Consider the following 13,560-nt stretch of genomic DNA (forward strand, 5'->3'; position numbering starts at 1 on the left):
TTGTGTTGCGACCTCAGATGTGAGCGACAGAAGAAGAAGAAGAAGAAGAAGAAGAAGAAGAAGGTGAAGACAAGAAGATTTTCTCTGTGACTGACACTTCTCTTCGTCTCCACCACTTCAATTATCTCAGACAGGTGCATGCTGGGAAAACACACAATCAATTAGAGTCTCTCCTCATTTCATCATCCTTCGTTCTCACACCTTCCACCTGCAGTCATCCCTCGTTCAGTGCTGCAGTGAAGAGATGGAGGGAAGACGAGGAAGAGGAAATTCTTCATAGAAGAGGAAGAAGAAGAAGAGGAAGAAGAAGAGAGTTGTTCCATCACAGCCTGAGAGTCAGGTGTTGATGGAGGAAGTTCGCCCCCTGCTGGTTCAAACTGCTTCAGTCTGACGTCATCACCCAACAATCATTGATTTAATCCGAGTGTAAACGTCAGAATCTGGTTCATGCTGGAAAATAAAAGCATTAAATTCATTTAAAAAACAAAAACAAATGATGAACAAGAAGGTAATTTTGACATCATCGTGACATCATCATGACATCACTGTGATGTCATGATGATGTCATGATGATGTCATGACATCATCATGACATCATCATGACATCATCGTCATGTAATGATGGAAAGTGAAAAACAAAAAGAAACATAAAGAGTTCAAACCTTAGACGTAAAGAAACAAACAGCGAGTCATGGCACCGTTTATTAAGGTGATGCACGACCTTCAACTTGATCATTTACAGAATATGTTGAACTTCATGACGATGGTTCTTCATCACGAGCAGAACATACGAGTGAAGAACAACGGAAGCTGCCGAGCTGCTGCTGCTGCTCTCAGGAGGAACCATGGAAATGTATCAGGACCAGATCAGAGCCGGACTCGTCATCCTAGTAACACCTGAAGGTTCTGGACACCAGTCGTGTGTGAAGAACTTCTGCCTCCATGAGCTGCACTAGCACTCAACACGTGTGCGAGTCAAACACACACGTGTGAGTCAAACACACACTAGTGTGAGTCAAACACACGCTAGTGTGAGTCAAACACACGCTAGTGTGAGTCAAACACACACTAGTGTGAGTCAAACACACACTAGTGTGAGTCAAACACACACTAGTGCGAGTCAAACACACGCTAGTGTGAGTCAAACACACACGTGCGAGTCAAACACACACTAGTGTGAGTCAAACACACACTAGTGTGAGTCAAACACACACTAGTGTGAGTCAAACACACGCTAGTGTGAGTCAAACACACACGTGTGCGAGTCAAACACACACGTGTGCGAGTCAAACACACGCTAGTGTGAGTCAAACACACACGTGTGCGAGTCAAACACACACTAGTGTGAGTCAAACACACACTAGTGTGAGTCAAACACACGCTAGTGTGAGTCAAACACACACTAGTGTGAGTCAAACACACACGTGTGCGAGTCAAACACACGCTAGTGTGAGTCAAACACACACGTGTGCGAGTCAAACACACACGTGTGAGTCAGACACACACGTGAGTCAAACACACACTAGTGTGAGTCAAACACACACGTGTGCGAGTCAGGATCATGCAAGCGCCAAAGGCACCAAAACACTTAAAACAAAAGAAAATAAATACATATAATGGGTTAAAAAAAATCTAAATACATTATCTTAATTTTTTCCTTTTCTTGTGGCACGTTTCAAATATATAGATATACATATATATGTATATACGTCACATCTTTGTACAGTTTGGTATAAGTTCTCTCAGAGGGGGGGGCTGAGGAGCCCGCGACCCTGATTGCCTTGAGCTGATGTGGGTCCAGACGAGTCCGACCTCAGAACCTTCTGCTCCGTGAAGCTCCAGGAACGTCCAGAAGGTTCTGGACACGACTCACAGCTTCATCTTTGACGACTGCAGCAGGAAGTTCACGTCTATCGCTTCTCTGGAGGAGGAGGAGAAATGTTGGTTGATTTGTTGGATGATTTGTGGGATGATTTGTGGAATGATTTGTTGGATGATTTGTTGGTTGATATGTTGGATGATTTGTTGGATGATTTGTGGGATGATTTGTGGGATGATTTGTTGGTTGATTTGTTGGTTGATTTGTGGGATGATTTGTGGGATGATTTGTGGGATGATTTGTGGGATGATTTGTGGGATGATTTGTTGGATGATTTGTTGGATGATTTGTTGGATGATTTGTTGGTTGATTTGTGGGATGATTTGTTGGTTGATTTGTGGGATGATTTGTGGGATGATTTGTGGGATGATTTGTGGGATGATTTGTTGGATGATTTGTGGGATGATTTGTGGGATGATTTGTGGGATGATTTGTGGGATGATTTGTGGGATGATTTGTTGGATGATTTGTTGGATGATTTGTTGGATGATTTGTTGGTTGATTTGTGGGATGATTTGTTGGTTGATTTGTGGGATGATTTGTGGGATGATTTGTGGGATGATTTGTGGGATGATTTGTTGGATGATTTGTTGGTTGATTTGTGGGATGATTTGTGGGATGATTTGTGGGATGATTTGTGGGATGATTTGTGGGTTGATTTGTTGGATGATTTGTGGGTTGATTTGTTGGATGATTTGTTGGATGATTTGTGGGTTGATTTGTGGGATGATTTGTGGGATGATTTGTTGGATGATTTGTGGGTTGATTTGTGGGATGATTTGTGGGATGATTTGTGGGTTGATTTGTGGGATGATTTGTTGGATGATTTGTGGGTTGATTTGTTGGATGATTTGTTGGATGATTTGTGGGTTGATTTGTGGGATGATTTGTGGGATGATTTGTTGGATGATTTGTGGGATGATTTGTTGGATGATTTGTTGGATGATTTGTTGGATGATTTGTTGGATGATTTGTTGGTTGATTTGTGGGATGATTTGTTGGTTGATTTGTGGGATGATTTGTGGGATGATTTGTGGGATGATTTGTGGGATGATTTGTTGGATGATTTGTTGGTTGATTTGTGGGATGATTTGTGGGATGATTTGTGGGATGATTTGTGGGTTGATTTGTTGGATGATTTGTGGGTTGATTTGTGGGATGATTTGTGGGATGATTTGTTGGATGATTTGTGGGTTGATTTGTGGGATGATTTGTGGGATGATTTGTGGGTTGATTTGTGGGATGATTTGTTGGATGATTTGTGGGTTGATTTGTTGGATGATTTGTTGGATGATTTGTTGGATGATTTGTTGGATGATTTGTGGGTTAATTTGTGGGATGATTTGTGGGATGATTTGTGGGTTGATTTGTGGGATGATTTGTGGGATGATTTGTTGGATGATTTGTGGGTTGATTTGTTGGATGATTTGTGGGATGATTTGTTGGATGATTTGTGGGTTGATTTGTGGGATGATTTGTTGGTTGATTTGTTGGATGATTTGTTGGTTGATTTGTTGGATGATTTGTTGGGTGATTTGTTGGATGATTTGTTGGATGATTTGTGGGTTGATTTGTGGGATGATTTGTGGGATGATTTGTGGGATGATTTGTGGGATGATTTGTTGGATGATTTGTTGGTTGATTTGTTGGATGATTTGTGGGTTGATTTGTGGGATGATTTGTGGGATGATTTGTGGGATGATTTGTGGGTTGATTTGTGGGATGATTTGTGGGATGATTTGTTGGATGATTTGTGGGTTGATTTGTGGGATGATTTGTTGGGTGATTTGTTGGATGATTTGTTGGTTGATTTGTTGGGTGATTTGTTGGATGATTTGTTGGATGATTTGTGGGTTGATTTGTGGGATGATTTGTGGGATGATTTGTGGGATGATTTGTTGGATGATTTGTTGGTTGATTTGTTGGATGATTTGTGGGTTGATTTGTGGGATGATTTGTGGGATGATTTGTTGGATGATTTGTTGGTTGATTTGTGGGATGATTTGTGGGATGATTTGTTGGATGATTTGTTGGTTGATTTGTGGGATGATTTGTTGGTTGATTTGTGGGATGATTTGTGGGATGATTTGTTGGTTGATTTGTTGGATGATTTGTGGGATAATTTGTAGAATGATTTGTGGGATGATTTGTGGGATGATTTGTTGGATGATTTGTGGGATAATTTGTGGGATAATTTGTAGAATGATTTGTTGGATGATTTGTGGGATGATTGTTGGATGATTTGTGGGATAATTGTCGGATGATTTGTTGGATGATTTGTGGGATGATTTGTTGGATGATTTGTGGGATAATTTGTGGGATCATTTGTAGAATGATTTGTTGGATGATTTGTGGGATGATTGTTGGATGATTTGTGGGATGATTTGTTGGATGATTTGTGGGATGATTTGTGGGATGATTTGTGGGATGATTTGTTGGATGATTTGTTGGATGATTTGTGGGATGATTGTTGGATGATTTGTGGGATAATTGTCGGATGATTTGTGGAATGATTTGTGGGATGATTTGTTGGATGATTTGTTGGATGATTGTTGGATGATTTGTGGGATAATTGTCGGATGATTTGTGGAATGATTTGTGGGATGATTTGTGGGATAATTGTCGGATGATTTGTGGAATGATTTGTGGGATGATTTGTTGGATGATTGTTGGATGATTTGTGGGATAATTGTTGGATGATTTGTGGGATGATTTGTGGGACGATTTGTTGGATGATTTGTGGGATAATTGTTGGATGATTTGTGGGATGATTTGTCGGATGATTTGTGGGATGATTTGTTGGATGATTTGTGGGATGATTTGTGGGATGATTTGTGGAATGATTTGTTGGATGATTTGTTGGATGATTTGTAGAATGATTTGTGGGATGATTTGTGGAATGATTTGTGGGATGATTTGTGGGATGATTTGTTGGATGATTTGTGGGATGATTTGTGGGATGATTTGTGGGATGATTTGTGGGATGATTTGTTGGATGATTTGTTGGATGTTTTGTTGGATGATTTGTAGAATGATTTGTGGGATGATTTGTGGGATGATTTGTGGGATGATTTGTTGGATGATTTGTGGGATGATTTGTGGGTTGATTTGTTGGATGATTTGTTGGATGATTTGTTGGATGATTTGTTGGATGATTTGTAGAATGATTTGTGGGATGATTTGTGGGATGATTTGTGGGATGATTTGTGGAATGATTTGTGGGATGATTTGTTGGATGATTTGTTGGATGATTTGTTGGTTGATTTGTGGGATGATTTGTTGGATGATTTGTTGGATGATTTGTTGGATGATTTGTGGGATGATTTGTGGGATGATTTGTTGGATGATTTGTTGGATGATTGTGGGATGATTTGTTGGATGATTTGTTGGATGATTTGTTGGATGATTTGTTGGATGATTTGTTGGATGATTTGTTGGATGATTTGTGGGATGATTTGTTGGATGATTGTGGGATGATTTGTTGGATGATTTGTGGGATGATTTGTTGGATGATTTGTTGGATGATTTGTTGGAGGATTTGTTGGATGATTTGTGGGATGATTTGTTGGATGATTTGTTGGATGATTGTGGGATGATTTGTTGGATGATTTGTTGGATGATTTGTGGGATGATTTGTTGGATGATTTGTTGGATGATTTGTTGGTTGATTTGTGGGATGATTTGTTGGATGATTTGTTGGATGATTTGTTGGATGATTTGTGGGATGATTTGTTGGATGATTTGTTGGATGATTGTGGGATGATTTGTTGGATGATTTGTGGGATGATTTGTGGGATGATTTGTTGGATGATTTGTTGGATGATTTGTTGGATGATTTGTTGGATGATTTGTTGGATGATTTGTGGGATGATTTGTTGGATGATTTGTTGGATGATTTGATGGATGATTTGTGGGATGATTTGTTGGATGATTGTGGGATGATTTGTTGGATGATTTGTTGGATGATTTGTGGGATGATTTGTTGGATGATTTGTTGGATGATTTGTTGGATGATTTGTTGGATGATTTGTGGGATGATTTGTGGGATGATTTGTTGGATGATTTGTTGGATGATTTGTTGGATGATTTGTTGGATGATTTGTTGGATGAATTTGTTGGATGATTGTGGGATGATTTGTTGGATGATTTGTGGGATGATTTGTTGGATGATTTGTTGGATGATTTGTGGGATGATTTGTTGGATGGTTTGTTGGATGATTTGTGGGATGATTTGTTGGATGATTTGTATGATGATTTGTTGGATGATTTGTTGGATGATTTGTTGGATGATTTGTGGGATGATTTGTGGGATGATTTGTTGGATGATTTGTGGGATGATTTGTGGAATGATTTGTTGGGATGATTTGTGGGATGATTTGTGGGATGATTTGTTGGATAATTTGTGGGATAATTTGTAGAATGATTTGTTGGATGATTTGTGGGATGATTTGTGGGATGATTTGTGGATGATTTTGTGGGATGATTTGTTGGATGATTTGTGGGATGATTTGTTGGATGATTTGTGGGTTGATTTGTGGGATGATTTGTGGGATGATTTGTTGGATGATTTGTGGGATGATTTGTGGGATGATTTGTTGGATGATTTGTGGGATGATTTGTTGGATGATTTGTGGGTTGATTTGTGGGATGATTTGTGGGATGATTTGTTGGATGATTTGTGGGATGATTTGTGGAATGATTTGTTGGATGATTTGTGGATGATTTGTGGGATGATTTGTTGGATAATTTGTGGGATAATTTGTAGAATGATTTGTTGGATGATTTGTGGGATGATTTGTGGGATGATTTGTGGGATGATTTGTTGGATGATTTGTGGGATAATTTGTTGGATGATTTGTGGGATGATTTGTTGGATGATTTGTGGGATGATTTGTGGGATGATTTGTGGGATGATTTGTTGGATGATTTGTTGGATGATTTGTGGGATGATTTGTTGGATGATTTGTGGGATGATTTGTGGGATGATTTGTGGGATGATTTGTTGGATGATTTGTTGGATGATTTGTTGGATAATTTGTAGAATGATTTGTGGGATGATTTGTTGGATGATTTGTGGGATGATTTGTGGGATGATTTGTTGGATGATTTGTTGGATGATTTGTTGGATGATTTGTTGGATGATTTGTGGGATGATTTGTGGGAATGATTTGTGGGATGATTTGTTGGATGATTTGTGGGATGATTTGTGGGATGATTTGTGGGATGATTTGTGGGATGATTTGTTGGATGATTTGTTGGGATGATTTGTTGGATGATTTGTGGGATGATTTGTGGGATGATTTGTTGGATGATTTGTTGGATGATTTGTGGGATGATTTGTTGGATGATTTGTGGGATGATTTGTGGGATGATTTGTGGGATGATTTGTTGGATGATTTGTGGGATGATTTGTGGGATGATTTGTTGGATGATTTGTTGGATGATTTGTTGGATGATTTGTGGGATGATTTGTTGGATGATTTGTGGGATGATTGTGGGATGATTTGTTGGATGATTTGTGGGATGATTTGTTGGATGATTGTGGGATGATTTGTTGGATGATTTGTTGGATGATTTGTGGGATGATTTGTTGGATGATTTGTTGGATGATTTGTTGGATGATTTGTTGGATGATTTGTGGGATGATTTGTGGGATGATTTGTTGGATGATTTGTTGGATGATTTGTTGGATGATTTGTTGGATGATTTGTTGGATGATTGTGGGATGATTTGTTGGATGATTTGTGGGATGATTTGTTGGATGATTTGTTGGGATGATTTGTGGGATGATTTGTTGGATGGTTTGTTGGATGATTTGTGGGATGATTTGTTGGATGATTTGTATGATGATTTGTTGGATGATTTGTTGGATGATTTGTTGGATGATTTGTGGGATGATTTGTGGGATGATTTGTTGGATGATTTGTGGGATGATTTGTGGAATGATTTGTTGGATGATTTGTGGGATGATTTGTGGGATGATTTGTTGGATAATTTGTGGGATAATTTGTAGAATGATTTGTTGGATGATTTGTGGGATGATTTGTGGGATGATTTGTGGATGATTGTGGGATGATTTGTTGGATGATTTGTGGGATGATTTGTTGGATGATTTGTGGGTTGATTTGTGGGATGATTTGTGGGATGATTTGTTGGATGATTTGTGGGATGATTTGTGGGATGATTTGTTGGATGATTTGTGGGATGATTTGTTGGATGATTTGTGGGTTGATTTGTGGGATGATTTGTGGGATGATTTGTTGGATGATTTGTGGGATGATTTGTGGAATGATTTGTTGGATGATTTGTGGGATGATTTGTGGGATGATTTGTTGGATAATTTGTGGGATAATTTGTAGAATGATTTGTTGGATGATTTGTGGGATGATTTGTGGGATGATTTGTGGGATGATTTGTTGGATGATTTGTGGGATAATTTGTTGGATGATTTGTGGGATGATTTGTTGGATGATTTGTGGGATGATTTGTGGGATGATTTGTGGGATGATTTGTTGGATGATTTGTGGGATGATTTGTTGGATGATTTGTGGGATGATTTGTGGGATGATTTGTGGGATGATTTGTTGGATGATTTGTTGGATGATTTGTTGGATAATTTGTAGAATGATTTGTGGGATGATTTGTTGGATGATTTGTGGGATGATTTGTGGGATGATTTGTTGGATGATTGTTGGATGATTTGTTGGATGATTTGTTGGATGATTTGTGGGATGATTTGTGGGATGATTTGTGGGATGATTTGTTGGATGATTTGTGGGATGATTTGTGGGATGATTTGTGGGATGATTTGTGGGATGATTTGTTGGATGATTGTTGGATGATTTGTTGGATGATTTGTGGGATGATTTGTGGGATGATTTGTTGGATGATTTGTTGGATGATTTGTGGATGATTTGTTGGATGATTGTGGGATGATTTGTGGGATGATTTGTGGGATGATTTGTTGGATGATTTGTGGGATGATTTGTGGGATGATTTGTTGGATGATTTGTTGGATGATTTGTTGGATGATTTGTGGGATGATTTGTTGGATGATTTGTGGGATGATTGTGGGATGTGATTTGTTGGATGATTTGTGGGATGATTTGTGGGATGATTTGTTGGATGATTTGTTGGATGATTTGTGGGATGATTTGTTGGATGATTTGTGGGATGATTTGTGGGATGATTTGTTGGATGATTTGTTGGATGATTTGTGGGATGATTATGTGGGATGATTTGTTGGATGATTGTGGGATGATTGTGGGATGATTTGTGGGATGATTTGTGGGATGATTTGTGGGATGATTTGTGGATGATTTGTTGATGATTTGTTGGATGATTTGTTGGATGATTGTTGGATGATTTGTGGGATGATTGTGGGATGATTTGTTGGATGATTTGTTGGATGATTTGTTGGATGATTGTGGGATGATTTGTTGGATGATTGTTGGATGATTTGTGGGATGATTGTGGGATGATTTGTTGGATGATTTGTTGGATGATTTGTTGGATGATTTGTTGGATGATTTGTTGGATGATTTGTTGGATGATTGTTGGATGATTTGTGGGATGATTTGTTGGATGATTTGTTGGATGATTTGTTGGATGATTTGTTGGATGATTTGTTGGATGATTTGTGGGATGATTTGTTGGATGATTTGTGGGATGATTGTGGGATGATTTGTTGGATGATTTGTGGGATGATTTGTGGGATGATTTGTTGGATGATTTGTTGGATGATTTGTGGGATGATTTGTTGGATGATTTGTGGGATGATTTGTGGGATGATTTGTTGGATGATTTGTTGGATGATTTGTGGGATGATTTGTGGGATGATTTGTTGGATGATTTGTGGGATGATTGTGGGATGATTTGTGGGATGATTTGTGGGATGATTTGTGGGATGATTTGTGGGATGATTTGTTGGATGATTTGTTGGATGATTTGTTGGATGATTGTTGGATGATTTGTGGGATGATTGTGGGATGATTTGTTGGATGATTTGTTGGATGATTTGTTGGATGATTGTGGGATGATTTGTTGGATGATTGTTGGATGATTTGTGGGATGATTGTGGGATGATTTGTTGGATGATTTGTTGGATGATTTGTTGGATGATTTGTTGGATGATTTGTTGGATGATTTGTTGGATGATTGTTGGATGATTTGTGGGATGATTTGTTGGATGATTTGTTGGATGATTTGTTGGATGATTGTTGGATGATTTGTGGGATGATTTGTGGGATGATTTGTTGGATGATTTGTTGGATGATTTGTTGGATGATTGTTGGATGATTTGTGGGATGATTGTGGGATGATTTGTTGGATGATTTGTTGGATGATTTGTTGGATGATTGTGGGATGATTTGTTGGATGAAGCACCTTTGTCGTCGGCCGCCGGCCTCTCGGGTCTTTGGCAGACTAGATTATTGTACTTGGCTTCAACTTCCTGCAGAGAAGAGAGCATCAGAGACAAGAAGGACTTCGAGAAGAACAAAGTACCTTCAGATAGCTCAGGTTGCTCTGGAGGCTCCGCAGGTGAGACAGGACTTGTCTGCTGAAGGTCGAGAGGCTTCCGGCGTGAGACGCAGAAGAAAACCTCAGATTGATGCCGGAGTCGGCGGCGCAGCCTTGAGAGGTGCTGAGCTGCTTCCCTGTGGTCGCCGCCAGGAGGTCGTCGTCTGTGCTGCTCTCGCCAGGACCACCGTAGCCCTCCAGGACCAGGTAACCTGCTGAGGGACACCAGGTGTGTGGAGGTGAGGACTTTGTTCAAGTGCTGAAGAAATCGTTGAACGACATCTGATCGTCCTGTCATCCTGACACTGCAGGTAGGTAGGTGTGCTGCAGGGCTCCATCCTGGTGCCCTTTATCTTTCTACTCCTTTCATCTACTCTCCACCACACGTTCCTCTCTCTCTCTCAGATGCTCCTCAACTCAAGAGCCTGATCTTGTTCATGATTCAACAATCGTCTTGTGCAGAACAAAGTGTCTCGAGGGACTTGAACCATGAGATGATTCATCAGAAGTTCTTCACATCATCTTGAAGGTCATGAGTCTCAGCAGAGACGAGTCGAACGAGACTCACCATAATCCTCTGGAGAGTCGAAGAAGCCGGTGTCACCGGAGCCAAGGTCCTGAGCCGGGTCCTCCGTCCGGGTGTTGTCCGAGCCGTTGTGGACCAGCACCCGAGCACACTTGTCCACGGGGGTCCTCAGAGACGTGGTCCTCAGCAGACGAGCGGTCGAGCGTTTGTTCCTCTCGCCGGCCTCCTGCGACATGAGCTGGTTCACCAGAGCCTGCTTCAACGCTGCCACTGCAGGACCCGAGAGTCAGAGAAGGTCTGGCTGAGGAGGAGACATGAAGGTCCTCACGTGTCTTCAGAGCTTCGTCTGCTCTCGAGGGAAACGGGCTGAAGAAGTCTCGACCGTCGTCGCTCACTTGGAATGGAAGCTCTGGGTCCACGAAGCCTTCCTCCTCCTCGTCCTCCTCCTGCTCCTCCTCCGGCTTCACCTGCTGCTCACCTCCACCTGAAGGACCCTCTTTGTCTGAAGACAACGTGTTTCTGATGAGTCACAGCTGGAGGTCCAGAGGTGGATCAACAAACAACTGAAGATACAGACGTTCAACGAGAACATCACAAATACTGTGAACGAGGATAAGACACAACACGCTCGGAAGAAATGCTGCAAAATAAAAGTCAATCATGAGGCTTTTATTTTGTTAAATCAGGGACGAGATGTGTCACTGCAGGTGTGACGAGTTTACCTGAAGACTGTGTGCTGCCGGTGGACGTGCGGTCGACGTCTTTGCTCAGCCTGGAGACACCAGCGTCTCTCTCCGCACTACAAGAGAGTCACAGGTGAACAGGTGTGAGACACAGGTGAGCAGGTGTGAGGCACAGGTGAGCAGGTGTGAAGCAGAGGTGAGCAGGTGTGAGGCACAGGTGAGCAGGTGTGAGGCACAGGTGAGCAGGTGTGAGGCAGAGGTGAGCAGGTGTGAGGCAGAGGTGAGCAGGTGTGAGGCAGAGGTGAGCAGGTGTGAAGCAGAGGTGAGCAGGTGTGAGGCACAGGTGAGCAGGTGTGAGGCACAGGTGAGCAGGTGTGAGGCACAGGTGAGTAGGTGTGAGGCACAGGTGAGCAGGTGTGAGGCACAGGTGAGCAGGTGTGAGGCAGAGGTGAGCAGGTGTGAGGCAGAGGTGAGCAGGTGTGAGGCAGAGGTGAGCAGGTGTGAAGCAGAGGTGAGCAGGTGTGAGGCACAGGTGAACAGGTGTGAGGCACATGTGAGCAGGTGGGAGGCAAAGGTGAGCAGGTGTGAGGCACAGGTGAACAGGTGTGAGTCACGGGTGAACAGGTGTGAGAAACAGGTGAAGAGGTGTGAGCCACAGGTGAGCAGGTGTGAGGCACAGGTGAGCAGGTGTGAGGCAGAGGTGAGCAGGTGTGAGGCAGAGGTGAACAGGTGTGAGGCACATGTGAGCAGGTGGGAGGCAAAGGTGAGCAGGTGTGAGGCACAGGTGAACAGGTGTGAGTCACGGGTGAACAGGTGTGAGAAACAGGTGAAGAGGTGTGAGCCACAGGTGAGCAGGTGTGAGGCAGAGGTGAGCAGGTGTGAGGCACAGGTGAGCAGGTGTGAGGCAGAGGTGAGCAGGTGTGAGGCAGAGGTGAGCAGGTGTGAAGCAGAGGTGAACAGGTGTGAGTCACGGGTGAACAGGTGTGAGAAACAGGTGAAGAGGTGTGAGGCAGAGGTGAGGCAGAGGTGAGCAGGTGTGAGGCACAGGTGAGCAGGTGTGAGGCACAGGTGAGCAAGTGTGAGGCAGAGGTGAGCAGGTGTGAGGCACAGGTGAGCAGGTGTGAGGCACAGGTGAGCAGGTGTGAGGCACAGGTGAGCAGGTGTGAGGCAGAGGTGAGTAGATGTGTGGCACAGGTGAGCAGGTGTGAGGCACAGGTGAGCAGGTGTGAGGCACAGGTGAGCAGGTGTGAGACACAGGTGAGCAGGTGTGAGGCAGAGGTGAGCAGGTGTGAGGCAGAGGTGAGCAGATGTGTGGCACAGGTGAGCAGGTGTGAGGCAGAGGTGAGCAGGTGTGAGGCAGAGGTGAGCAGATGTGTGGCACAGGTGAGCAGGTGTGAGGCACAGGTGAGGCACATACTCGGGCTGAGGTAACGGGATGACGCTGTGAGGTTTGACTTTCATGGCGTCCGCTCTCTGCGTGATCAGACGCTGCCACCTAGTGGAGAGAACATGTATCAACACCTGACACTTCGAGTCCATCAAGGTTGGGTTTCTCACGTTCTCTGGTCCGAGACGGTCGGCGCCATCAGCTCGTAGATCTGAGCGCCGTTGTCGGACATGGAGAGCACGAAGAAGGACTTGTTGTCTGAGAGAAGAGTCGGGTCAGTGTCGGCCTCAGGCAGGTGGAGGTGAAGGTGGACGTGAAGCTCACCTGTGGCCACCGAGCGCACCAGCACAGAGTTGAGCCTGATGATGGGACTGAAGATGTGTTTGGTGTCAGCACTTCCTGCCAAGTTCTTGCTGTGACACTTGAGGATCAGACGCTCGTCCTGCTTCTGCAGCAGAACCAAGATGTCCTCCAGCAGGAGAGTGTAAAGCTCTGCAATGAGACTCTCCTTAAAGTCACCTGTCTTCAGCGAGAACCCACAATGCACTGCAGAGTTCTTAGATCA

General features: G+C 42.9%; 1 protein-coding gene across 2 annotated transcripts in view; it reads right to left on the minus strand.

The window, feature by feature from the left end:
• Positions 1-687: 687 nt before the first annotated feature.
• Positions 688-13,560, minus strand: part of arhgef12a (Rho guanine nucleotide exchange factor 12a) — a 52,026-nt gene continuing 39,153 nt past the window's right edge. For both annotated transcript variants that reach the window (XM_087795205.1, XM_087795204.1), the window contains 9 exons: positions 13,320-13,487; positions 13,166-13,253; positions 13,026-13,103; positions 11,648-11,724; positions 11,254-11,427; positions 10,968-11,195; positions 10,385-10,614; positions 10,265-10,331; positions 688-1,921 (listed from right to left, as the gene is read on the minus strand). In XM_087795205.1, coding sequence (XP_087651331.1) covers positions 1,911-1,921; positions 10,265-10,331; positions 10,385-10,614; positions 10,968-11,195; positions 11,254-11,427; positions 11,648-11,724; positions 13,026-13,103; positions 13,166-13,253; positions 13,320-13,487 — 1,121 coding nt within the window. In that variant the 3' untranslated portion in view covers positions 688-1,910. The remainder of the gene's footprint in view (positions 1,922-10,264; positions 10,332-10,384; positions 10,615-10,967; positions 11,196-11,253; positions 11,428-11,647; positions 11,725-13,025; positions 13,104-13,165; positions 13,254-13,319; positions 13,488-13,560) is intronic.

Source organism: Callionymus lyra, chromosome 7 (genome assembly GCF_982586985.1).
Source record: "Callionymus lyra chromosome 7, fCalLyr1.hap1.1, whole genome shotgun sequence".
Taxonomy (NCBI): Eukaryota; Metazoa; Chordata; class Actinopteri; order Syngnathiformes; family Callionymidae; genus Callionymus; species Callionymus lyra.